Source organism: Vombatus ursinus, unplaced genomic scaffold (genome assembly GCF_900497805.2).
Source record: "Vombatus ursinus unplaced genomic scaffold, bare-nosed wombat genome assembly UNPS02014808.1, whole genome shotgun sequence".
NCBI classification, from domain to species: domain Eukaryota; kingdom Metazoa; phylum Chordata; class Mammalia; order Diprotodontia; family Vombatidae; genus Vombatus; species Vombatus ursinus.
Window position 1 is genome coordinate 4,084,355 of NW_020954586.1, and position 26,573 is coordinate 4,110,927.

General features: G+C 49.8%; 1 protein-coding gene and 1 long non-coding RNA gene across 4 annotated transcripts in view; one reads left to right on the forward strand and one right to left on the reverse strand.

The window, feature by feature from the left end:
* Positions 1-1,603: 1,603 nt before the first annotated feature.
* LOC114052549 lies at positions 1,604-12,271 on the forward strand. 2 transcript variants are annotated; one of them, XR_003570279.1, is made up of 3 exons: positions 1,604-2,502; positions 11,110-11,227; positions 11,324-12,271. It is a non-coding gene; the product is annotated as an uncharacterized LOC114052549 (long non-coding RNA). The 2 variants fall into 2 exon arrangements; XR_003570278.1 differs by having other exon boundaries at positions 11,113-11,227.
* A 5,621-nt stretch (positions 12,272-17,892) lies between these two features.
* PDE6D (phosphodiesterase 6D) overlaps positions 17,893-26,573 on the reverse strand; it is a 62,871-nt gene continuing 54,190 nt past the window's right edge. Inside the window, exons 2-6 of one of the 2 annotated variants that reach the window (XM_027875283.1) lie at positions 21,742-21,830; positions 20,700-20,825; positions 19,862-19,967; positions 18,405-18,493; positions 17,893-18,174 (exon numbers count right to left, since the gene is read on the reverse strand). In XM_027875283.1, coding sequence (XP_027731084.1) covers positions 18,412-18,493; positions 19,862-19,967; positions 20,700-20,825; positions 21,742-21,830 — 403 coding nt within the window. In that variant the 3' untranslated portion in view covers positions 17,893-18,174; positions 18,405-18,411. Of the gene's footprint in view, positions 18,494-19,861; positions 19,968-20,699; positions 20,826-21,741; positions 21,831-26,573 lie in introns of both variants that reach the window. The other variant, XM_027875282.1, reaches the window with a different exon arrangement.

Genomic DNA, 26,573 nt, shown 5'->3' on the forward strand with positions numbered 1-26,573 from the left:
ATTAATGCGCCTATGTTCCCGCAGCCGCTCTCACATTTGTCATTTTCCTTTTTCTGGTCAGTTTTGCCAATTTGACGTCTGTGAGGCGGAACCTCAGAATTATTTTAACGTTCGTTTCCCTGATGATTAGAACTCTAGAGCGTTTTTCCACGGCCATCAAAAGCTTTGATTTCTTCCTCTGAAAGCTGCCTGTTCACATCCTTTGATCATTCAGCAACTGAGAAATGCCTCTTATTCTTTTAAGTGTGAATCATCTCCTTTTATATCCTAGAAATGAGACCTTTATCAAGGAAATTGGCTGCGAAAATTTCTTCCCATTTATCTGCTTCCCCCCCCCTCATTTTGGCTGTTTTGTTTGTGCAAAAACTTTTCAAGATTTTCCAGAGATTGTTGACGGTAGCTCAGCAATCACATCTCTCCCTTCTATCAGCACTCGAGAAGTAAGCTCCCCAGGCCCGGTAACCTGAACTCATGGAAGGCCACTCGATGCCGCCTTATCGCCAAATCACATAGCTTGGGTTTCTACCTGCTGCTAACTTTCCTTCCCACTGCAAAAACCATCCTACTAGGAAGAAGCCGAAGAAGCAAAAGAAGGGCTGTCCGGGTCAGCCTTGTCGCTGTCGGCCCCTTGTCACCGTCTCGTCCATCCCGAGCGGGCGGCGCTCTTCTCTTCTGCCCCGACTCTGCCCTCCGGCATCCCTGCTCTCTTGTTTTCAGTCTCTCCTTATCTGCCGGCTGCTTCCCTCCTGCCCACGAACGTGCCCGTGTCTCCTCATCCTCAAAAAACCCTCACTTGATCTGGTCATCTCCACCGGCTATCATCCCACACCTCTTCTCCCTTGGGTGGCTAAACTCCTCGAGAAGGCCGTCTACACCAGGTGCTGCCACTTCTATTCTCTCACTCTTTTAAGTCTTTGCGTTCTGTTTTTTGACCTCATCATTCAATCCAAACTGCTGTCTCCAAAGGTACCAATGGTCTCCTAACTGCCAGCTCCAATGGCTTTTTCTCAGTCCTCCTCCTCCTTCACCTCTCTGCAGCCTCGCCCAAGGTCTTCCACTGCATCCGGGGCCATCTCCAGACGTCCTGATGTGTATCTGGCCGCTGGACCCAGATGGCTCTGGAGAAGAAAATGAGGCTGGTGACTCTGCACAGCCCTCCCTCACCTAAACCCAAGTCACTTGTATGTCATGGCATCCCCTCCCTGATGTCATCGGTCTCTTTGAGAACGAAGGACAAACAGCCTCAGCCTTGGACGTCGTTGACCACCCTCTCCTTGCCACTCTTTTCGCTCTAGGTTTTCATGACACCCCTCTCTCCTGGCTCTCTTCCACCCCCTCTGACTGCTCCTTCTCTGTCTCTTTGCTGACTGTCGCGGACCCCTTCTCTTTTCCTTCTATAGTCCCAGGGGTGGGGAACCTGCCATACGTGGCCCTCTAGGTCCTCAAGCACATTTCTTTGAATCCAAATTTCACAGACAAGTCCCTTTCATAAAAGAATTTGCTCTGTAAAACTTGGACTCAGTCAAAAGGCCACACCCAAGGACCTAGAAGGCCACATGCAGCCTCGAGGCCATAGGCTCCCCACCCCTGCTCTAGACTAGTTCACTCAGCCATCTCATCTGCTCCCGTGTGTTCTCAATTATCATCCCCATGCTGACGATTCTTAGATCTGCTTATCCAGCCCTAACCTCTCTCCTGACCTCCAGTGTCAGGAGAGGCAGTGAGAGCAGAGGGGCCTCTGGGAGAGTGTCTGTGTCTGGCCTCAGAGGCCCTCCTGCCTCCTCATTTCTGATTTTGTGGGGGCTGCACTTGGGGGTGAGGGGTGCAGGGACGCTCTATTCCCCAGATGTCCCCTAGACATCTCAAACTCAACACGTCCCAAGCTGAGCTCAGACCCTTCCCCACAAACCATCCCCTTTTCTCAGCTTCCTCCCATCACCCAAGCTTGCAGCCCAGGGCTCAGCCTTGACTCTGCCCTGAGGACTTCCGGGGGTGGGGGCTCCCCCTCTGAGGCTGCTGTGCCAGCGTGACAGGTAGGCTTGCTGCTTCCTCAGAGCTCGCTCGTGCAGAAGCTTGGGTCCCTGCTGCTCCCCACCCCCGCCAGTCCCAGAGGGCAGCTCCAAGGTCCCTAACATCCCAAGGCACACGGCCCTGCCATGAGGCTAGGGTAGACCTTCTCCTCTCCGAAGGCATCGCTGAAATCATCCTGGAGACGTGCTGCATTTGAAGTCAGATGTCCAGGATTCAAATCCTGGCTCTGCTCAATACCCACGTCTTTTCTCCCTTTGGGCCTCAGTTTCCCCTTCTGTACAATGGGTGATTGCACTGGACGGCTGGTGAGTTCCCTTCCGAGCTCTGAATCCATGGTCCTATGGTCAAGTCAGTCCTGCTGCCCAGGGAGGCGTCTGGCATTGACCCTGGATCCCTGGACCTGTGGCCGTGATGCCCTCCTGGCCAGGAGTCTGGTTCTGCCCCTGCCCACCCTTTGGTTCAAGAAATCAGGTAGGTCGACTTCAGCAGCGCGTGCTCCTGTCCTTGGCTCTCGACTGCCCCCATGTGGCCAACTGCGGCACTACACTCCCTGTGCCCCAGGTCAACTCCTGCGGCTCTCCTATGGCTCTCACTGCTTGCCTGGCATTCAAGGCCCTTCACAACCTGGCGCTCCGAGCGCCCCCTTTCCAGCCTCATCTCAGATTCCCTCAGCGCCTTTTCTCCAGCCGAACTAGACTGTTCTCTGTCTCCCCAAACACATTGCTCTCGCATGTCTGTGCTTTGACTCCCCCTCTACCCTTTGGCTAGGATATCCTCCTTCCCCTTCTTTGTCTGCTCAGTCCCATTCACCCACTCAAACTCCTCCTCCTCCAGAAAGCTCTCCTTGAATCCCTTGAGTCAAAAGAGGTAGAAGAAGTAGAAAGATTTCTAGCCTTATGGCCAGACTTCACATCGATTTCCTACCAAGTCATTTCCTTTCTCTCGGCCTCAGTTTCCTCCTCTGCAAAATGGACTAGACCCACCCACACGCATTTATTAGGCACCCACTGTATACCAGGCACCTGTCCTACTATTAGGTGGCTCCAAGGTCCCTCCTAGCCTCTGGCTTTGCAATAGGTAAGGCATCTCCTCATCAGTTTTCACGCCTGGTACCCCCTCTCTCCAATCCAAGATGGCACCCTCTATGATGCTGGGCCTTAGTGGGCCATGCTCTGGAGAGTGGGGCTATGATGCAGCTTCCAGAAGCCCAGAGACACACTTGGGTCCCTACAACGACCCAGCCAGCACTGAGCAGTAGAAGGGATGCTGACAATCTGGGTTTGACTTCATTTATCTGTAATCTCAGTTCCCCTCTCTGGGCTTCAGTTTCTTCATCTGTAAAATCAGGGGTTTAGACCAGATGACCTCTGAGGTCCCTTCCAGCCCAAATCTGTGACCTAATCAGATCTAGGATCCTAAGATTTTTCTAGCACTTTCTGAATTCAGTAGTCCCACATTTTCCTGAATGGAGCATGATGTAACTGGCCAGCATTTAATTTACACAGAGCTTTAAGATTTGCAAATATTTCCTCATTATAGCCTCTCAACCCCTCTGGGAAGTAGGTGCTAATAATGTCCCCATTTTACAGATGAAGAAACTGAGGTCCAGAGACACCAGGATCACACAGCTAGTAAGTGCCTGAGGCAGGGTTTGAACTCAGGTTTTGCTGACTTCAGGCCCAGTACTCTCTGTAGGGCACCACCTGGCTGACTCCTTATTTATTTGTAGAACCTGGCCAGTCACAATCTCTTTGTATGGTCTAGGCCAGGGGCGGGGAACCTGCGGCCTTGAGGCCACATGTGGCCCCCTAGGTCCTCAAGTGCAGCCTAAACTTCACAGAACAAATCCCCTTAATGAAAGAATTTGTTCTGTAGAACTTGGACTCAATCAAAAGGCGCCCCCCCCAGGACCTAGAAGGCCACACGTGGCCTCGAGGGTGCAGGTTCCCCTTGGGAAGGCCAGTCTTCAATGGGCTGGAGAAGCTTTAGTTGTGGGAAGTGCCTGGAGTCATGGACCCACGAGGGGTGGGGAGCCTTTTGAGATCAGTGCCCCATTTGGGGCCCGCAGAGACGCTGCCGGGCCACAGAGAATTCCTGGGGTCCGTCTCCCACTTCTCTGGCGTGGTGACCTTTTCCACTGACCTGTTGAGAAAGGGATCTAGTGTTTCACCGCCCCCCAAGACCCCAGGAACTGAAGCCCTGGTTGCTTCATCTCTTGTCCTGGTGTACGTGGATTCCAAGCAGGTTTTCATGGGAGCAGATGCCTCAAACGTGGCACTACATGTGTATGTGCACAGACGTGTGTGTGTGTGTGTATGTACGTATATATGTATGCATGGATGTGTATGTGTGTGGGTGTCCATCGGCTCCCAGCAAGGTAACTGACCCTAGCGCCCTACAGCCCCGTGCGTTCTCTTGGGCACACTTACCCTGCTGAAGGATTGAGAAGGTCCGTGATCAAGCTCCCACTGGAGGCCGGGCCACCTCTGTGTAGATTAAACTCCAACCCTGGGGCTTTTCCTTAGTTTCACATCCCGCACATCTCTGCAGCCCAGATGTCGCGTCCTAAAAGCTGAGCCCGCCCCTTGAACGTGGGCAGCCTGGATGGGAGCTGGAGACTGAAAAAGTCCACCCTGAGCAGCATCCCTCACAACGAGGCTTTACCTCCCACTCCTTTGGTACCGTCACCAGGTTCTGCCCGAGACTCTTTGGTGGGGCCGTGGCTCAGGGTTACGTGGGAGGGCTCCGGGTCATGTCGGTCATACGCTCATACATCTGGGGCTGAAGGTAACTCAGAGGCCGTCACCTTACAGAGGAGGAAATGCGGCCCAGGTTGAGGAAGTGACTCATTTGCGGTCACGCAGGGAGTGAGCAGGAGAGGAATATAACTCCTTGCAGGCTAATTCTCCCCCTGCTCAATTATCGGTGGCGGGGCCCCGTGCCACTTCTCCATTAGTGATATGTCTAGTTAGTACATTGGGGAATTCTGACTAATTCTGGGGATGTCCACACTACACTGCAGGATCCTTACCCAGGTCTAGCTTCCTAAGGAATTGTGGCTGGCAAAACTCCCAACCCCCCGAATAGGGTGGACTTTGTCACTGGCCCGATGAGGGAAAGCCCCAGCCATCAGATGACCTCTGATGTGCTCACCTCTATCCCCTTATTGAGTGATTTGGGGGCCTCCCTCTTTTGAGGCTGCCAGCTGCTAGATTTGGTAGCTCCAACAAGGTCGTGGGACTGCCTCGGATTATGCCGAGTATAGGATCTGAGCTCGGATGAGGCAGGATTCATGGCCTAATTTCAGGGGAACCTCCGTAACCCGGTCCTGGCTGGGCTCTCCCAGGGGAGTAATGTGGTACTACACCTAGACTCGTTCATCTGCGTCAGAAGTTTGAGTGTCCTTGAACTCTTGGCTGATGGCTATCTGCTGGGACACCGGGGCCCTGACTTCAGCCTTGATCTGTGGCAATGGCCTCCACTCCACCTGTGAAGACCACGCCTACCCTGGTAGGCCGTGGGGCACTACATAGACAAAAATGAAACTGTCCCTGTCTTCCAGAAACAAGAAGTACGTACACCCCTAAATATATACAGAACACACGCACGCACACACACACACACCCCAATCTACTTTTCTTGGCTTCTTTTCTTACTATTCTTCCTCATGCACTATGGCCATAATGGACTTTTCTCCCAGCTCTTCCTGGGATCTCCTACCTACAAGCCTTTATCTTGTTTTCTCTACTTGAATAAATGAATGAATGAATAGATTTTAAAAAGCATTCACTCAGCACCTGCTAGATGCCAGGCTCTGGGGATATACATACCAGAGTGACACCATCCTTGCCCCCAGGATTTAGGCTCTGATAAGACAGTGGGGGCCAGGGAAGGGAGCTTCGCTCTGGGAGTGACCGGGATGCTCAGTGGAGTCATAGGGCCCTTGACTGTCACACCCTTTCCAGGAGCAAAGGTGACATTGTTTGAGCAAGAAAGGAAGTGGGATGTAGGGGATGGGTGGCCTCAAGGCCAGGAAGCCATCTTTCTGCTTGAGGCCCAGCATGGTCCTTTGCTTCACAAATAGAAGGCTGAAGGTTAAATAAATCATAGATTTTGGGGAGGAGGGGTCAAGGGGAGTCCTGCCTCTGAAACGTACTAGCCACGTGACCCTGGGAAAGTCACTTTAACTTCTCAGCGTTCTGGGCACCTCTCTATTGCAAGAATTAGGAAGATTACTCTGGCAGGATTTATAGGCTGGACAAAGGTTTAGCTCAGTGGAGGTGGAGGTAAGGTGGTGGAGCAGGTCCCAGAATACTAGAACGTTAGATTGTAAGCCCCTTGAGGGCAGGGACTGTCTTTTGCCTCTTTTTGTATCCACAGTGACAGCACAGTTCCTGGCACACAGTAGGCTCTTTGTTGTGGTTCAGTCGTTTCAGTCCTGTCTAACTTTTTGTGACCCCATTTGGGGTTTTCTTGGCAGGGATAATGGAGTGGTTTGCCATTTTCTTCTCCAACTCATTTTGCAGATGAGGAAACTGAGGCAAACAGGGTGAGGTTACTTGCCCAGGGTCACACAGACAGTAAGTGTCTGAGGCCAAATTTGAATTCAGGAAGATGAGTCTTCCTGACTCCAGGTCCAGAGCTCATCACTGCACCACCTAGCTGCTTAATATTTATTGGTTGATTATTGATTAAAAATAGCATCAGCCCACTTGCCATGTGGGCAGGGGTTAGCCAAAGTTGTTTCTTGCTCAGACTGAACTGGGTCTGAATTCCTTCACCTGGGAGTTACTAATGAAATCACAAGCCTCGTCCCTACCCCAGAGCAAGAACTGGACAGTAAAGGGGTGGGGGTAGGGGGACATGTGTGTCCACAAAGGCGATGGCAGGTTGCCTGAGTGGATCTCCGAATCTCCCACAGTTCCTTGCACAGGACAGCTACTCAGAATGTTTGCTGAATCATTACATTCAGTCAGACTTGCTGGATTCATTATAGGAAGACCCCCTAGCTCCCAGGAAGGAAGGAAAGACGGAAACAAGCATTTAAAAATATTAGTTACTTATTTTAAACATTCTCGTCTTTTTAAATTTTGAGTTCCAAATTCTCTCCCTCCTTCCCACCCCCTCCCCTTCTCACTGAGAAGGCAAACAACATGATATCAATTATACATCTGCAATCATGCAAACTATATTTCCATATTAGCCGTATTTCCAAAAAAAGCAAGAAAATAAAGAAACTGAGAAAATGAAACAGTCCTCTTTCTGGAGGTGCACAGCATCTTTTCATCATGAGCCCTCTGGAACCGTCGTGCATCGTGCACTGCTCAGAGTGTCCAAGTCTTCCACAGTCGCTCACCATTCCAACATCGGGTTACTGTACACAACGATCTCCCGGTTCTTCTCACTTCACTTTGTATCAGTTCATATAGGTTTTGCCGCGTTCTTCTGGAATCACCCCTCTCGTCATTTCTTATAGTGCAATAGTACTCTATCACAATCATATGCCACAATTTGTTCAGCCATTCCCCAACTGATGGGCATCTCCCCAATTTCAATTCTTTGCTACCACAAAAAGGCTGCTATGAATATTTTTGTGCATAGAGGTCCTTTTCCCACTTTTTTTTTTGTGTGAGGCAATTGGGGTTAAGTGACTTGCCCAGGGTTACACAGCTAATAAGTGTCAAGTGTCTGAGGCAGGATTTGAACTCAGGTCTTCCTGACTCCCATGCCGGTGCTCTATCCACTGCGCCACCTAACTGCCCCCCTTTTCCCACTTTGATATCTTTGGGGTACAGATCTAGCACTAGTATTACTGGGTCAAAGGGTATGCACAATTTTTAGTCCTTTGGGCATAGTTCCAGGTTGTTCTCCAGAATGGTTGGGTCAGTTCACAACTCCACCAACTGCATTAGTATACCCACCTTTCCCTCATCCCCTCTTGCATTTGTCATTTCTGATAGGGGACAGGTGGTACTTTGAAACAAGCACTTATTAAGCACCTACTATGTACCATGACAGTGATGTGCTTGATTTGGAGTCTGAGAATGTGCTTTCAAACTTCATCTCTACCATTTACTCCCTGGGTGATTGTGGAGAAGCCACTTCACTTCTCTGGGGCTTCGGTTTCTACTCATCTGGAATATGAGGGCTCCAGACAAGAAGATGACCTTCGAGGTCACATCCAGCTTGAAGTCCATGTTACTAAGAGTCTAAGAACTCCAGCACTCAATGTCTGCTGCCCTCCTTGCTGGGAGAGGAACCGTGATACATGGTGCCCAAGGATGCTTTTTTTCCAGTTCCACAAGCCATGCTAGTATCTATTGAGCTGACTTTCTTTCTGAGGGCCCAGCGGGCCAATCTGTCCTTTAGTTCACAAAAAGAAGCCTAGGTTTAATGAAATCATGGCCTTTTTGGGAGGAGGGGGTAGGGAAGATCTGGGGGTGAGAAGGCAGACAGAGAAAAGGAAAGATAGGCAGAAATGAGAATAGTTTGGGTAAGGAATGCACGTTATGTGGTGAACCTGGACGTCACTCCCTTTGTTTGGCGCTGGATAGGGAGCGAGGGCATGACTACTTCTATTAAAAAAGCCTAGGCCCAGGTTAGTCAGGGGGCTGAGAGAAAGAGCTGGAAAGAATTGGATTTATCAGCAAAGTGCAGAGTTTGGTAGCTCCTTGAGGGTTCATTATCACTGAATATGAGAGTTCTGAGAACGGATCTGAAGTCATTTAGCCAATGGTTCCAATCGATGGTGCCTTAAGCTTTTTTTTTTTAAATGAGGTCCTTGAATCCATGGCAAATTCATAAACAAGCAAACATACCTTTTGTAGGCTAACATATCTTACACATGTAGGGCCCCTTCTGGGCTCCCCCATCTTTACACCAGCTCTACCCTCACAGGGGGCTGGTTAGGTCCCCAGGGTCGTGACCAATCTTTAGCTAGCTAGCCATTAGGAGCTGGTCTCTACTTACATCAAAGAGCTCTTTTGCAAAAAACAAGTGAAAACTCTCCTTTGAGCTTTATATTATTAGCACCTTCTTGTCTTCAGTTACCAGACCCCTTTCTCTGAATATGGGAACCGGTCTAGGAGGAAATCAATTGATCAGGGGTATTGTGACCAACTCCCTTTCCCCCCACTTAACACTTGCTGTCCCCAGAAAATCATCTCAGTGCTTCTGTGCCATTGGTTCACGGTCTTCATAGTCTCCCTGCTGTCTCTGTATTCTCACCATAGGGGAAAAGAACAATTTGTACAAAGAAAGGTAAATAGCCAGCGTGTCCAAGGGGGATGTTGGGGGGAGGGGTAGTAGGAGCAGCTTTCTTTCCAACGGAAAGCAATCCTTGAGCTGAGTTGTAAAGGAATCCGGGGCTTCTCTGTCTACCTTCTCAGCCCTCGATCCTCCTCACCCCCACCCCCCCAAAGGCCATGACTTCGTCAACCCCAGGCTTCTCTTTGTGAACTAAAGGACAGATTGGTGCTCACGCAGAAAGACGGCTCAACAGACGCTGGCACGTCTTTGGTTCCGTCCTGTGGAACTAGAGAAAAGCACCTTTGGGTACCCTATGTCAGGTCAGGAGGGCAGGGAGGTGGAAGGAGAATGTCACAAGTAGGCCACTTTGGGCCAGTCTGACCTCCGCATTTTACAGGGCAGGATGCAGGGGCCCAGAGAGGGTTCGGCGATTGCCCGAGGGGGGCTGGGACTAGGACCTCGGTTTCTTGGCTCCCAGTTCAGTGTTTTCTGTCCTTCAGACAACTGTGGTGGGTGACAGAGGAAGTGATAGAGGTTTATCAGTTTATTAAGCAATGCATATCACCTGCCCAACACCTCCCGGACCAGACCTCTTCAGCTGAGGACTGGACCCCCAAAATAGGGGGAGACAGGCTATTATACATTAAAAACAATTAGTCACATAAAGCCAAAGAATTAAAAGGAAATACAACTGAAGGTGATCTGATTTCTAACTGGATGAAAGACTAGGCACTAAGTTGGGAAGGGGAGAGTAATCAGGTGCAAATTCCCTGAAATCGGGAAAGGTGCTGTCCCACCCCCTGCCAAGGGTCTGTGAACAGCCAAACAAACATGGAAACATCAACTTATGACCAGCATGGGGCTGGTTTTCAGATAAGACATATGGGTTGCTTGAGATGTACAATTGTGGACCTGACCGGGTTTCTGGTCCACATAACCTGTGTCCTTAGTTAAGGCTCTCTACGCAGCAGGGAGAGATGGTCCAGCTTCCCAGCCAGGCCTGGCCAGGTTCAAACAACACAATAAAGTTTTCTCCCAATTCCCACAACTGGATAAAGTTGGTTTTTTTTTCTCTCACAAAGTAGAAGGTGAACTAGAGTCATAATTGAATAGAAGGGGGCTGAGCTGACTCCAGAACTGGGCCACAAGATGGAGTCGAGGGATCACTCAGTGCCCACACTTAACCACCTGCTGTCCTAATCCCCTCAATTCCCTCACCATCTGCAGTCTCAAATACTCAGTGAAGCTGGGTCCTGGTTTCGAGGCATCCTCCCAAGTGAATTCCATAGCAAGCAGCCCATCCTTACTGACTCCTGTGGTCTTCGAGGAGACAGATAAATGGAGAGAGGAGGAAGGCCCACTCCTTTCCCTAGAACATACCTCATGTGGGTGTACATGCAGGGAGTCAGGATTTTAGAGCCAAAAGCAATTTTGACTCATTTTGCAGAGACCCAGTGAGATGAAGGCAGCTGGTTGGCACCATAGTGCATGGAGCACAGTGCCTAGAGCCAGGAAGACTCATCTTTCTGAGTTCAAATTTGGCCTCAGACACTTACTAGCTGTGTGACCCCGGGGAAGTCACTTCACCCTGTTTGCCTCAGTTTCCTCATCTGTAAAATGAGCTGGAGAAAGCAATGGCAAACCACTCCAGTATTTTGCCAAGAAAACCCCAAATGGGGTCACAAAGAATCAGTGATTTATCCATTTCTCTCATTGTTGATACAAAATGGTGTGAGGGCTCAAAGTTTTTCTGGCCATTTCCTCAACTCCCAGCCCTAAATGAAGCATGGCTTCCCACAGATGTCCTCTCCCCTTCCACCCCCTCTGAAGCAGGTTTCACTGCAGGTGACAGTCTGTGCTTACCTGGTGCTAAGCCGTTGAGAACAGTGACTTGGGTCACTGAAGGGCAGTGCGACAAACAGTGTTAACAGACAGCTGTATGCTAAAGGTAGGTGGTTGGTTTTTTTTAAATTTAAATAGTTGTAAATATAATTTTAAATGACTATCGCTTAAAGTGAAATTTATGATTTTTTTTAAATGAAAGCGGTACCATCTGGTCCAGTTCCAGGCACGACATTCTGGGAAGGATGCTGACAAGCTACAAAGCCTAACGTGGGAGATTCCAAGATGGTGAATGGCCCTAGGACCACACCGTGCGAGAACTGGCTAAAAGAACGAGCCGTGTTTGCCTGGAGGAGACTTAGGGGGACCGTGAGCCCTGTCTCCGAATATTTCAAGGGCAGCTCCCAGGTGATCCTTTCTTCCTCTCAGCTTCTGGGGCCTGGCACTGTCTTTGTCAATGATGTCCCCAGCCCCTTTCCTCCCATTCTCTGGAAAAGCAGCTGCCATGGACAGCCCCATCACCGGCATCTCCCTATCCACAGTGGCCCCGCCTGCCCAGGCAATCTCAAGATGTTCGGACGCTCTCAGCAGCTCCTCAGGAGACATTCTCATCGGTGTAATGATGGGAGTGGGCCCATGCCACCATACCTGCGAGGGGTCTGTGCTCCCACACCCAACGGCGGGGCAGCTAGGGGAGAGGCAGGAGGTAGTGTGTGACATACAGGTGACTCAAACCAGCACCACCACCTCGACCATTTCCCCTCAGACCCCGAGGGGGACACTCCAGGACCCTGAACCCAGGAGCCTTGGGAACAGCTAGGTTTCCACCCAGTGCCCTCGGCCACCATCCTGGGAGATGCAGCCTGGGGATGGCCTCTGCGGGGGCTGCAGCCCCAGAGACACAAAGTCCTTGGTCCTGTCCAATGGTCTGACAGCAGAAGCTGATGTGATTCTGTTGGTGATGACTATTTGCTCTCTTGCTGTGCACTAAGGGCCACGGGACTTTTTGATCTGACTTCCAGCTGGAATCACTCTAGGTTGTCTCCTCCATTAGAATATGAGCTCCCAAACTGTATTCTCCTTAGATCCCCAGAGCTGAGCACGGTGCTTTGCATACAACAGATGCCTAATAAACGCTCTATTTGTTCACTCCTAGAAAAGCCACCAGTGTTGGGGACTCTTTCACCCACTGTCCACCACTCCTGCAGGTATCCTGGCCCAGGGAGAGGGTTGTGGCTTTAAAGCTCTCTCCCTCGCTACAGTGCTGGACCAGCCATGGCCCAGGAAGCCAGTGTGACTGAGCGGGTAGAGTGCTGGGCTGGGAGGAAGGCCTGGGTTCAGATCCCAGCTCTTCCCCCTTGTTAGATGTTTGAGCCAGTCTCAGCTTTCACATCTCTACAATGGGAGCACCGACCTCCCAGGGTGGTTGTGGTGCTCAAATGAGATAATCCATCTAAAGCATGACAAGGGCACAGATCCAGAACAGGAAGAGGCCTTCCAGTCATCTAGTTCAACCCTGGCTCTTCCCACCACCGTGCATTTTTTTTTTTTTTGAGGCAATCAATGACTAATTGACTTGCTCAGGATCACACAGCTAGTGTCTGAGGCTGGATTTGAACTCAGTTCCTCCTGAGTCTAGAGCCAGTGCTCTACCCACTGTACCACCTACCTAGCTGCCCCCACCATGTACTTCCTTTATTTTTATTTTTAAAATTTATTTATTTTTAGTTTTCAACATTCACTTTCACAAGATTTTGAGTTCCAAATTTTCTCTCCATCTCATCCCTCCCCCTACCCCAAGATGGCATGTATTCTGTATACCCCTTCCCCTAATCTGCCCTCCCTTCTATCTCTCCCTGGTCTCTTCTCCCCTTCCCCTTCTATTTTCCTGTAGGGCAGGATAGATTTCTATACCTCATTTCCTGTATTTCTTATTCCTCAGTTGCAAATGAAAACAATTTTTTTAACATGTATTTTTAAAACTTTGGGTTCCAAATTTTCTCCCTTCCTCCCTCCCCACCCACCCTCACTGAAAAGGCAAGCAACTCAATACAGGTTATACATGTGTAGTTATGCAAAACACTTCGATAGTAGTCATATTATAAAAAGCTAAGTATATTTCCCTTCATCCCATGCTGCCATTTATTCTATTCTCTTCTGACCCTGTCTCTCTTCAGAAGTGTCTGCTTCTGATTACCCCCTCCCCCAATCTGCCTTCCCCTCTATCATCTACCTGCTCTCCTGTCCCCTTCCCCCCCCTATTTTCCTGTAGGGTAAGATAGATTTCCATATCCAATTGAGTGTATATGTTATTCCCTCCTTAAGCCAAATCCTGTGAGAATAAGATTCACTCATTCCCTCTCACCTTCCCCCATTTCCCCTCCACTGTAAAAGCCTTTCTTGTCTGTTTCATGTGATAATTTACCCCGTTCTCCTTCTCCCTTTCTCTTTCTCCCAGGATAATCCTCTCTCACCCCTTAATTTTACTCTCCAAATATGACCCCTTCATCTTCAACTCTCCCTGTGCCCCCTATCTATCTATATACATACATATAATTTTTTCCCCTCCAACTACCCTAATATTGACAAAGGTCTCATGAGTTACAAATACCGTATTTCTACACAGGAATGTAAACAGTTTAACCTTAATAAGTCTCTTATGATTTCTCTTTCTTGTTTAACCTCTTCATGTTTCTCTTGAGTCTTGTATTTGAAAGTCAAATTTTCTATTCAGCTCTGGTCTTTTCATCAAGAATGCTTGAAAGTCCCCTATTTCACTAAATGACCGTTTTTCCCCCTGAAGGATTATATTCAGTTTTGCTGGGTAGGTGACACCATGCACTTGTTTACTGTGACAGTCCCTGCAGCTGCCCCCATGGACTCCACTGGAGGGCCACCTGCCTGCCCCTCTCCCGGCCTACATGGTCACCAGTCTTGTTTAGCTCTTTCAGCCCATGACCCTGGAATGGAACCCAGTCACTGTTTCACCTCCAGCCTCCTGTCTGTCCCCTTTCCACAAACTCCATCCATGATGCAGACAGACTATAGGGCGGCAGACAGCTACACATCCTCCTGGAAGGCCACATTCAGACTCTTCTCAGTCCTCTGGCCCCTGCCCTCATCCCACATGTTCATTCTCGCAAGGGCTTTCCCTCTGGGGGTTCTTAACCTGGGGTTCACAGGATCTGAAGAGAAATGTTGGGGGTCTGTGACCTTTAGAGCAACAAAACCCCTGGGTTTGAGTGGGAAAAATGACCTCTTGGTTCTTACTAACCTTTAGCTCCTCTGTGACCCTATGCATTTTATTCCATGCGTTTACATTCTACGTACAGTCCTTGGCTGTACCCAAAGGCCCACGGACCCCCGCTTTCAGGGGACCATCAGGGCCCAGATACAAACTCTGGCTTCCACCCTGTTGCCTCCTGCCCACACCCGGGTCCCAGCAGTTGGTAACTCCCCAGGCAGCCCAAGGTGACCGTCTAGCTCCTTCAGGGCAAGGACCCTGTCTTAGTTATCTCTGGATCTCTGCCAGGGCCTAGCACACATGGTACAATGCCAGAGTGGGCATTTAGAAATGTTCACTGCGTGACTGAACGTGCCAGTCATGTTCCAAAAGGCCCCGGCTGCTTGCAAACATCCCACTGGCCGGAGGGTTTCGCCATTTGGGAGATCCACAATGTTGAGGGGCCTTGCAGAAACAGGGGGACCATTAGGGCTTCCTGTGGTTCGGTCATTGTGTGGGCCTCTAGGGCAGCCGGTCTCCTTTCCATCGGCAGTGACCCCTGCCTTCAACCTTAAGTTCTTTCCTCTTATTCTGGATCTGACCCATTTTCTGAGTCTCTGCCAGACTTAGGTGAAGCCAATCGCTGTCCTGGTACTCCTGCTACCAGGACAGATCACAGGGTCGTAGATTTAGGGCTGGGAGGGGCACTGGGCATCTTGTCCAGTTCAGACAGGGAAGCAGAGGTTCTACTGAGTCAGGTTAGGTGACTTGCCCCAAGTTAAGCGGGTACCGGCAAAGGAAGCGGCAGCAACACGTTCCCAGCTCTACTCACTCTCAGAATCTGGTGGCTTTAGAAAAGGCTAGTGTGGAGGGCTGGGGCTGGGACCATCCCAGGCACATAAGATGCACATTCACAACCTGGGATCTGTGACAGAGCACTATGACGGGCGGTCCTAAGAGAGCTGGGGGCAGGAGCTTGGGCACACAGAGCAATGTGGAGGACAGTTCATCTCGGCCCCGGCTGCTCCTCTGGCTTTCCCCTCGGGCCCCCGGACTCTCATCCCTGGCTCTGCCTTCACTTGGCTGGCTCAGCTCTGTCTTACCTCCCCAGCACTGACTCCTGGCCTGGCCTCCCCTGCGTGATCTACCGTCTGGTTCCCCCCACTCCTGACCTGCTGGGTCAGACTCCTAATCCTAGACTCCGACAAGAGCCAGATGCTCCAGGGCCAGGCTATTGGACCTCCTCAGCCTGGTCTTGCTGCCTCCTGCTGGCCTCTCCAACAGGGCACCTGGGCAGACTAGATGTCACACCAGAGTTGCCAAGGCCCCACTTAGACCAGGCTTCTTGATGCTTTGCTTGAGGCCACCAAAAAGACATTCCAGGCATTGGCAAAAGCTCCAAACTAGCTCGGAGAAGTGCTAAGACAAGCAAAAGCAGCATCTCAGCTACACGAGGACTCAGTCCGAGTATTAATTAGGCAACAGCGGCGCTCCTGAGTGAAGCCCAATGTGGATGACGGCCCAGCCTCTCTTCTGAGCTCCAATTCTTGTTTCTGTCCTCCTCTTGAAGTCCCAGGAGGGACAGGCCTACTTTTCTCTTTTCTCCCAACACTGTGATTTTCTTCTGCTGGCAAGAGGGGTGAGGAGAACAGGCAGTGCCATCAGAGAGAGGGTGGTACCCCACACTGTCTGAAATGGAACTTGTCACCTTCCCCAGCCCCAAACGAGCTTCTCCTCCCTGTGAAATCTCTTTCAGGTAATGATATACTGCCATCCTGCCGGCCGGTCATCGAGGGCCCCAACTGAGGAGTCAGGCCCATCTAACCACTCAGTTCTTTCTGAGCTACCCTATTTTGGCTCCTGCCCTCCCTCCTCCCCTCATCTAGGGCCCAGCTCACAAGCTGACGGATGCATTACGGGATCACAACGGAACCATCTGAGCCAGAACTTTGGGGCAGACTAGTTCTATATATCTGACATAACTCAACCTGTGGCCCTCTCACGTCCCCCCAGCTTTCCTCCCCTTTGTCTGCTTCCTGTACCCGTTATTTGTAGTTACAAGGATGACCCTCAGCACAAAACCCTCCAGCCTGCCCAGCCCGAGGCTCTGGGCCTGCAGATTCTATTGTAAGCAATCCCCACTATGTCCCTGCTCTCCTCTTCAATCACCTCCACTTTCAGGCTCTGTGGAAACCTGGCTTTCCTCCACCCTCCAACAACTCTCTCCCAGGAAGGCCCACTGTCACACCACCCATGGACCTCCCCGTCCCCCTCCTCCTGCCTACCAGCCTGAGATGGCTCCCCATCTCTTACCCTCACTCTAGGTAATTTCATTACAAATTCAGTGGCTCATTTCCTGTCCCCTGACCATGCAGCCTGGCAGACCCCATGGTCGGCTATTTGGGTAATGCCCTCTCTAGCTTCCTACAATTCCCCATCCTTTTGGTATCTTCAACACTTATTTTGGCCAGGAAGCCTCCACTGGATGCAGTGTATGCTGGTAAATATTCGGCAACAGCTTCTGCAGAAAAAAAGTTATGGCAGCATTATTGACAGTTTCTTCTTTTTTTTTTTTGGTGAGGCATTTGGGGTTAAGTGACTTGCCCAGGGTCACACAGCTAGTAAGTGTCAAGTGTCTGAGGCCACATTTGCACTCAAGTTCTCCTGACTCCAAGGCTCTATCCACTGTGCCACCTCGCTGCCCCGCATAGCTTTTTTAATTAAGCCCAGACAATCAACAATACAACAGACCCACTGACCACTTAATGACTGCCTGTCTTGTCAAGGAGCCGGCTCTCGCACCCTACCGACTGCACGTCTCCACCATTCTTAGAGAAAGCTCTAAAACCATTCCTTCTCTCCATCACTTATTGACTCCCTTATTAAATTCTCTGAGGGGCTATTCCAAAAAAAGCTCCCACTCCCTTCCACCCCAGCCCTGTCCTTGCATCCCACTTCATTCTCCAGAGAACCTGGCCTCCTGCTTTCCACAGCCTCCTTCAATCCTATCCCCCATGCCATGATCTGGTGGTCTGAGTTTGGATTTCGGCTCTGACGATTACTGTCCCTCTGACCTTGAGTGAGTTGCTTCTCTCTGGATCTCAGTTCCATCTCTCAAATGAAGCGCAGGACTGATGATCTCTGAGGTCCTTTCGGCTCTAAATCTGTGCTTCTATGGCTTCCAAAGCTCACTAAATACGCATCGTCTCTTTCATTTGGGGGCAGAGTTTCACCCGGCCCCATGGTGACCCCCGTCAGGGCCGCTGTTCCATCGCTCATGCTCAAACATGTCTTTTCCCCTCCTTTCCCTCTGTCTAAAAACCCCTTCGTCTCCATGCCAGCCCTCCCTCTGGCCTATGTCCAGTTACCATCCCCTCTTGCTCCTCCTTCCCACCTCCTCGTATCAGCCCCGTGGCCACTCCTTTCTCCATCTTTTGCCCCTTGGCCTCACTTCTCTACTGAATCTGCCCTCCCAAAGACCCCCATCTCCATCATCAAACGCTGTGGGTACCAGAAGGAAAAAAGCAGAGATGAAAACACTGCCATGCTGAGGACTATAGGAATGTTTTAATTCATAAATTGGTTTTAATTACATTACGTAATAATATCACAGTCTATTTTACAAGTGTATGAAGACATATGAAACAATGAAAACTAAACATGGGGCTGGAAAATGAATTCTATCCAAAAGCAGAGGCCAAGAAAGAAGGGGCGCCAATGGGACTGAGGGGAGCCAGAGTGGGAGGATGCCATTCACAAGGCAGGTTCCTGGTCAGTGTTCATACAACTGTATCTACAACTGGACAGGGCTCTCGGCTCCCCTCCTTGTCCTGTTTGGGGGGGGGTGGGCTGGTCAGTGGAGGCTGGTCACCAGGTGGGAAAAGACCAGCTGGCTGCCTCCACAGAGCCGGTCAGTCGGGGGAGCAGGTCTTGTGTGCCAGAGGGAGTCAGAGGTGGTGGTGCCAGAAAAGGGGGTGTGGAGGAAAGTAAAACAGATCCCTTCCCTCCCCCCACCCCAAAAACCAAAACCCAAACCCCAATCCTGGAAATACACACACACCCTTCTCTCAGACGTAGAAAAGTCTCACTCTGGACGTGCTGACGAGGAGGTCGTCGTCAAAGAACTTGGTCTCTATGATTACATTCCCACTGTGCGGATGACAGGGAAGAGACAGTGACAGAGAGAGGAGAGGGGGCGTTAGAGAACAGACAGGCAAGGGGCCCGAGGCAACCTTTCCTAACTGGATGAGTACCCTGGTCATTCTGGCTTCAGGCAGCACAAACTGGAGGCAGGAAGGTTTGAAGGCCAAAGGATCATGATCTGTGGGCCTGCAGGCTCCCCCCAGGCAGGGGGGCTCCCCCTCCTCCCCTCCACGGTATTAAAGCGTAAAACAGTACAAAGACTTTTGGCACCGTGTGTGTGTGTGTGTGTGTGTGTGTGTGTGTGTGTGTGTGTGTGTGTGTGTGAAGATGTGAAGATGGATCTCTGGGCAGTGAAAGGGGGCAGAATCAGTATACTCTACACCTTCATTATGCAAAGGTAGGAAAGGAAGGCACACAGAGATGAAGTGACATCTCTGTCCTCCCTCCTGGTGGGGCCTGAGGGTCCCCATTTGAGCCAAATGAGGCATGAAATGACCCTTGAAGTCCCTTCTAGCTCTGACACTCTGTGATCCGGAGGTGAGCTAAGAACTGCTCATCTCCAACACAGGCTCCACCTCACTTTCTCCAGCACCTAAGAGGCCCTGAGGTCAAGGAAGAGAGTCAGAATTTTATTTCCCCAGGGCAGCCATCGTGAGGCTTAGAGGCCTCCTGAGTAAATGAGACCTGGTCTAAGTCAGGCACTGGGCAGAGAAGAATTTTTAACCGAACTGAGAATATATGTCTTGCCCACTCCTGTGGTTTTACAGGCTGCTTACTGATGCTTTTTGATCCCCACACCAGTGCATTATTGGTAGAAACCAATGCTAAGGGCAAAGTGGGAACTCAAGCATGATGGATTGATAAGAATTTAAAAAGCTATTTCCAAGGCTCCTTAAAACACAACATGGTTTTTATCAAGGCTTATTCTCCGTGGATTATCTGGCCTCCCCTATCAGCTCAGCTGGGTGAGTGACAGGCACTCTGAAAGAGAAAGAAATCTTCCTCAAGAGAAACAGACAAAAGGTTTGGCAGGGTCTTTGAACAAAGGGCTGGCTGTACTTTGGGCTGACGTCAACCACTAAGTGACAGTCCCAGACATCAAGTCCAGGTTCAAAAGCACTATAAAACTTAGTAGGGGCTTTGCCAGATTCTGCCACAGGCAGCCCATACCAGGTAGGATGGCTGAGGTTTAGAAAGGTCAAAGGTATGGTCAAGGGAGGAAGACTGTCCTTTTAGCAACCTAAAACATACATCCTGATGACCCAAGGTGCCCTCTGCTAGTCTCTCTCACCCCTCACCTACTGGCCCAGGCTCCCACCCGCTTTTCCAGGAATTCTGGCTTCTCATTCCATTTCCTAAGACCTGCCCACTCACGTTAAGACGTTTGCTGGCATCATCTGGGACTCTGGCGCTGCCTCTATCAAGGACTGCCAGGTGTTTGTGGAATTAGGAATCACGAAGCCGAATTCGAAGAACCACTCTGAAGGAGGAAGGAGAAGCCAGACTGAGCGGGTGTGCTGGGAAAGGGCTCCTGACTTACTCTTTGCCGACTAGACCCAGCCAAACGACCCCAGGCACTGTATCACCGTCTCGGTGGGATACAGAATTGGGCCTCTTCACTTGGAATTACAGCTCTCACTATTTCACATACGTACACATACACTGCCTGTTTGGTAGAATAACAGAGCCCTACACCCTACAAAAAGTGTCCTTTTCAACCATTAAGAATCAAATATTGCATTAGTAACAAATGTCAGGGAAAAGCTAAGCAGGCCCACTGGTGTCAAGAGTTATTTTTGCTTGACGGACTCAAAGCACTTCACAGTTGCTAGTCTGTGTGTGTTCAAGCAAATCTCTTTTTGGGAGGAGGTGGAAGGAGCAGACAGGATGTCCTGACCACCCAACACCATCATCGAGACCTTTCATTAATTTTGGTTCGGCTCCCTTGTTCCGGGTGTAGCTCCGGCTGGACCAAAGCAGGCTCATGGCCCTGGAGCTGGATGGGACCGAGGACTCATCCGGACCAAGCCCCTCACTTTTACAGGAGAGAAAACTGAGACCCAGAAAGGGGAAGTGACTTGAATGTCAAAAAGGCAGCTAAGAGTCATGCTGGGGTTCTAGGGGTCTTCCCATTGTCCCCACTGCCCCCCAAGAACTGCTCTGGCTCACCAGCGTTCCCTTCTTCCCCTCAAGTCAGCCAATGACAAAGTACCTTCTAGGCACTGCCCTTTAAAATACACTTTTTGTTCCAAGCGGAATTTTTCCATCTGCTCTGCTGAAGAAAAGTTCAACTCCCGAGACACTGCCTTACACTTGAGGATTTTCTTGGGGACACGGGCTGAAAAGAAGAACACAGGAACATGGAACAGAATGAATTAAGTTAGAGTCACAGCCTCATGATCACGTGGGGGAGCATCTGACCAGATCAGCTGGGCTCCTCCATGCGTGTCTGCCCCATCAGAAGACTGCCCAGAGTCAATAAGGCACCAGGATTTTGTCCCCATGCCTTCACTAAGCTGATGTACCAGTTACTGTGCCCAGAGAAATGAGGGTTCTGGCCAGGAAAGTAGCACGGAAGCCAAGGATTCACTCTGCCAGTCACTTAGGCTTCCAATTTACATCACCACCATCAACTTCTTTTGGAAAAAAAGTCACCTTGGTATATACAGGCTGATCTTCCAGGCCAGCCAGCTTGGTGGGAGTAAGCAGCTATGATGGCCCCTTTCTGAGGCTCCTGGGGATTTCCCAGGAAGGAGGGAGGGAGGGAGCTGTATGACAGCAAAGGGTGATCACTCCCACCCACATTCCTAGTCCTCACCCACTAGAATGTAAGCTCCTTGAGGGCAGGGACTGGCTTTGCCTTTCTCAGCATTCCCGGCACTTAGCCCAATTCTGGGCACATAGCAAGTTCTTAATAAAGACTTGTTGACTGACTGTCAGATTCTTATGGAAGAGGCTAAAAGCTCCTGGTCTCTAGACTTTGGTAACAATTTTAACAGGTGTGATGACATGAACAACCATGACAAGTGGAAGGATTTGCCTGTTTGGTGTCAGATGGGAGGGGAGGGGAGTGAGAGGAGAGGAAGGAGGAGAAAGAGAAGAAGGTGATGTTCCGAAGCAGGCAGACCCAAAGGCCGAGGTTTCTATGAGGCTATCCAATTCTAAAGCCTGCTCTGAGCTCAGATTCCCGAAAACCTGGCTTTACCTATCCAGTATTTGTTTCCCTGGGACCCGGCATAAGAGCTGGAAGTTACCTTCATGCTCCACCCCAGGGACAGACAGGTCCTCTGTCCCCTGCCACAGGATCTTCCCTGTCTCGGCATCCCGGAGGTTCATCCAATTTCTGATTGAAGAAGGTTAAGGAAGAACAAGCCGCTGACCGCCTACCGGGCTGTCAGGGTCTGCGACCATTGAGTTCATTACTGGCTACTTTTCCATTGCTTAATCAACCTGTTGGGTCCTGTGATGGCAGACTCAATTAGGTAGGGCATTCGAGAGGGAAAAACCGAATGACGAAGTTGAGACCCAGAGACAGATTTGACAGCAATGGAACTCCGACTTCCACAGATCTAGAGGCTGCCAGAAAGCAATGGAAAACCGACTGAGCAATCCCTAATTATGGAGGCCAACTCTGGAGCTACTAAATCTGGAAATAATGACAAAGCAAAACGATTAAATGAAAAATACAACCAGCACCGTGTACACAAGAAGAGGTAAAGTGTGGTAGAGGTGGACAGAGAGCCAGCCTTATTCATGCCTCTGAAACACGCTGGTTGTGTGACCTTTGGCAAGTCACCTGACCTCCCAATGCCTCCTTCAGCTACAGGCTGCAGAAGAGGGGATTCTCTGCACTGATCCAGTCACCGGTCTGCAAAGAAGGGAGGGAGCCACATTCCTATCTCCTCTTCAGAGCCAAGCTCGGTCATTATAGTCACACGTCAAGCTAATGGATTCCTGTGACTCGACCTCCCATGTGTTCTCTTTTTCAGGCTCTTCAGTTCCTTCAACTAATCCTCAAACATGGTATCCTAAAAGTCTTAGCGCAGGGACACTGTGCGCGAGAGCTCGGGGTCCTTTAACCTCTCAGTTGCCCTCCATCAGAAGGCTGCCATCTTGACAACGAAGCATGCTATTCACTCCCTGTCACCAACTCTCAGTGACGGACGTAGGGTGCAGAATGAGACACAGCCAATGTGGGAATCTGTTTTGACTGACCATGTACATTTGTTACAGGGGTTTTGTTTTTCTTTTTTTTTCCCCAGTGGTGAGGAAATTTGGGGGAAAAAGATTTTTGTTCATTGAAAAACAATTTAGGGGCACCTAGATGGTGCAGTGGATAGAGCACCGGCCCTGGATTCAGAAGTACCTGAGTTCAAATCCGGCTTCAGACACATAACACTTACTAACTGTGTGACCCTGGGCAAGTCACTTAACCCCACTGCCTAATTCCCCCCCCCAAAAAAACAATAAAACAATTTTAATTTTAAAAATGTTGTCATCTAAAGATATCTGATCTTTTCTTAGGACTTTAAGTAATGTGTGGAACACATTTGGGACACACTTTGCCAATGATGCCAAGGACAGAGAAAGTCAATTATCTAGGCTTCTTCTGGAGTTCTTCCTCTATCAAAAACAGGGCAGTTAACAAATTCCTGTGTTGCCTTAAAGGCTATGTTATCTCCAAAATGATGGAAGAAGCATCAAGGGGGATATCTGTTCTGGATCTGATTCTGCACAGCAAGGATGAACTAGGCCGAGAGGTAGAAAAGATGACTGGTCACTCCCATCTTAGAATTCATGACAAAGAAGGAGAAGAAAACTGAGCACAGTCACTAGAGATTTTTGAAAATGATTCAGAGAAAATATAAGTAGGATCCCAAGGCCTAAAATTCTGTAGTGTAAATCTGACCAGGAATACAGTTCTTAAGAATGAAATCTGGAGATGCATAAAAAAAGCAATTCAACGAGGAAGCAAAGAGAATTAATTATCTAGAGAGATGTGGCTGCACAGGGAACTCAACGATCAGCTTGGACGTAAGAAAGACACGTCTGGCGGATGGAAGTGACAGTAGGTTGGTAACAGGATGACTAAAAAAACACAGCAAGGTCCTGTAAGAATAGTGTCAGGAATGGTAAATCTCGGAATACCCACCACTGACAAGGAATGGAAACAATACTAGCTACACCAAAGGAGAGATTGGACAAAGGCAATCGTTACATGTGTAACAGAAAACCAACCAATCAATAAACATAAGCGCCTACTATGTGCCAGGCACTGCGCAAAGATAACTGAGAAGACAGAACTCTTCACTCCCTGTTTTTTCCAGGGAGAATCATCTGTGCAATAGGAAGGAAAGAATAATGGCAAATAGGGAGTCAAAATTCAAGCAGGAAGGAGAGCACTTCACTGCTCTCCAAGCATTCGGGTCCCCATGTCTGGATGAACACCACCCCAGGCTACTGAATGAACCTGCTGATGTGGAAGCTGGTTGCACCTTCAAAAGCCTATAGAGAATGAGAGAGAGCTGCAAAGCCTTGAGAAGGCAAAAGTCTCACTTTCAAAAGTAAAAGGGACGGCAATAGAATCCACAAGCCACATGATGGAAAGTTCAACTTTGATTCCTGACAAAACTGTACATGAAGCGGATGGTTCGGGAAGAACCAGTGAAAGAAGTTGGTGACTCTGAGAACCAGTCACTCCCCTGTGCCTGGGGGACCAGACCGATAAGTCTCGTGGACAGGCGGAGCTATGAGGGCCGGACAACTTCACAGGCAGGTGAGCTGGGGCCTGCTGAGTGGCTGGAACTCAAGGGACAGAGCTCACTCACTAAAGGCTAACGTCTTTGGCCCTGTCCTTGGGCGACGATAATGACTGACATGTATAAGGAATTAAAGGTTTGCAAAGGCAGAAGGGGATGGCATTAACAGAACTGCAGATGATGCGACAAAGCTAGGATGAATAACTACTGTGCTCTTACGTCTAGAGCTGGAAGGGACCCTCAGGTCTAGTCTAACCCCCTCATTTTGCAGATGGAAGCTGAGGCTCCGGAAGCTAAGTGAACTGCCCAAGGTCACATAGGTTATAAATGATAAATCTGAGACTGGAACCCAGACCCTTGGGTTCAAAAACTCAACTTCCCAAGTACAAGATGGAAGAGGGATGGCTAGAAGGCAGTTTGTTTGAAAAGAAACTGGAGGGTTTTATGGACGGCAAATTTAATACTACAGTCAGCAGCGTGGCACGGTGGCCAAAGACCCCAGTTCAATCTTGGGCTGTGTTGAGAAAAGCACAGAGTCAAAGCCAAGGGGCTGGCAGTCCTCTGTGCTTCCCGGTCAGGGACATCCGACCGACGTTGTGTTGAGTCCTAGTTGCCCCATTTTAGGAAGGGCGCTGACAAGCTGGTGCAAGTCCAGTGGAAAACCACTAGAATGGTGACGGCCTTGAGATTAAACATAAGGAGAAATGTTTAGCCTGAGGACAGAAGACTTAGTGGGGATATGCCTGGTGGCCCCAAGTGGGTAAAGGACAAGCCGGTGGAAGCAACATAAATTTGGCCTCAGAGAACAGAGCTCTCAGCACCAGGGAAAGAACGCAGAGGTGGATTTCTGCTCCATATGAGAACAATATTCCTAGTGATGGAAGATGGACACAAAACAGGCTGCCTCGTGGGTCCCCAATGCCTGGAGGGTTTTTTAGTAAAGACTGGATAACCACTCATCAGGGCTATTGCAGCAAACATTTTGGTCAGGTATGTGTCATGCAAATGGCCTCTCTGGTCCTTTTTCCCCGAAAACAAACCTGCTGGCCCACGGACTATATGGCAAGGTAGAAAAATATCATCCTGAATCTAAAAGGATTGCCTTGGAATACTGTCTAGCTCTTTCCTTTTAGGGCCTCATCCTCCTCTGCTTCTCCTGCCCACGTGTGTAACTGTTTATCCCGGCTAGGGTTTGTATGCTGTCTGCTGGCCTGAACCCCAAAGGGCTCCTGATGCACCCGACCCATGTCAGTGGTATACACTTGGGATGCAGCCACAAGTAACATAAAGGTATTCGAGCATTTCTCGAGTTTCTGTTAGTAATCAATTTCATCTTGCTCAGGAGGAGTGGTGTAAAAGACATTGGCAAGGACACATATGATTGGAAAAGTAAGGAATGAAAAATCCTAGGTGGACAGGCTCAGTCGTATACCGGTACTCCCAGGCTATTAAAAGGACCAGAATGAAGCCTTTAGTCAATTGGGTAGATCCCCCAGAGAGACTAGAGAGAGCATTTATTACATGCACACCATGTGCAAACACTGGGATAAGTGCTAGGAGTGCAAATGCAAGCAAGACACTTCCTGTCCTCCGGAAGCTAACATTCTAGTGGGAGAAGACAGCGAACACATAAAGGGGAGTAGAAAGGTTGGGCTGCGAGGAGGGGGAGTACACAAAGGACGACACCATCTGGAGATGGGGCTAGGAGGGGAGGGGGAGGCCTATCGGATCCCAGGGTGGGTGGGAAGGAAGTTTTGGGAAAAAGGTGGGGCAAATTTGTGCAGGATGAGAATGCGTGATCTGAATCAGCAGACGGAATACAGACACCAGCAACTTAAGCATCCTTCTCTGGCTGCTGAAAAGGGGAGCCTCCTTTGTAGTCTCTGCCCCCCAGAGGCCTTCCTGAGGCCATTGCTCCATGTACCATTGACATACAAACAATCTCTTTTCTGAGAAGACAAACACAGGGGTGGCGCGATGTCGCGCAGCCTTAGAAACACCATCAGACTAGTTCTCAGTAAATGGAGGTGAGACAACTGAGGACCCATCAGTAGCTAGTTCTCTCTCTTGTGAGGGGGGTGTTCTCACTGTCATCCCCTTTTTATAGATGAGGATGCTCCAGCATTACCCCGAGGCAGGATAAGAACTCAGGAGGGGAGAGGAAAGAGCTCACAGAGATTGACTTCCCTTTTTTCAGTGAAATATGAGGCAAGCTTCTCAGCTGAGAGGGTGGGGAAAGTGGGAGCAATGGGAGGTTTGGGGAGGGTGAAAAGGTTTGGAAGAGTGGCAATAGTGAGTTCATGAGGGAAGTGTAAAAGGGTGGCCCT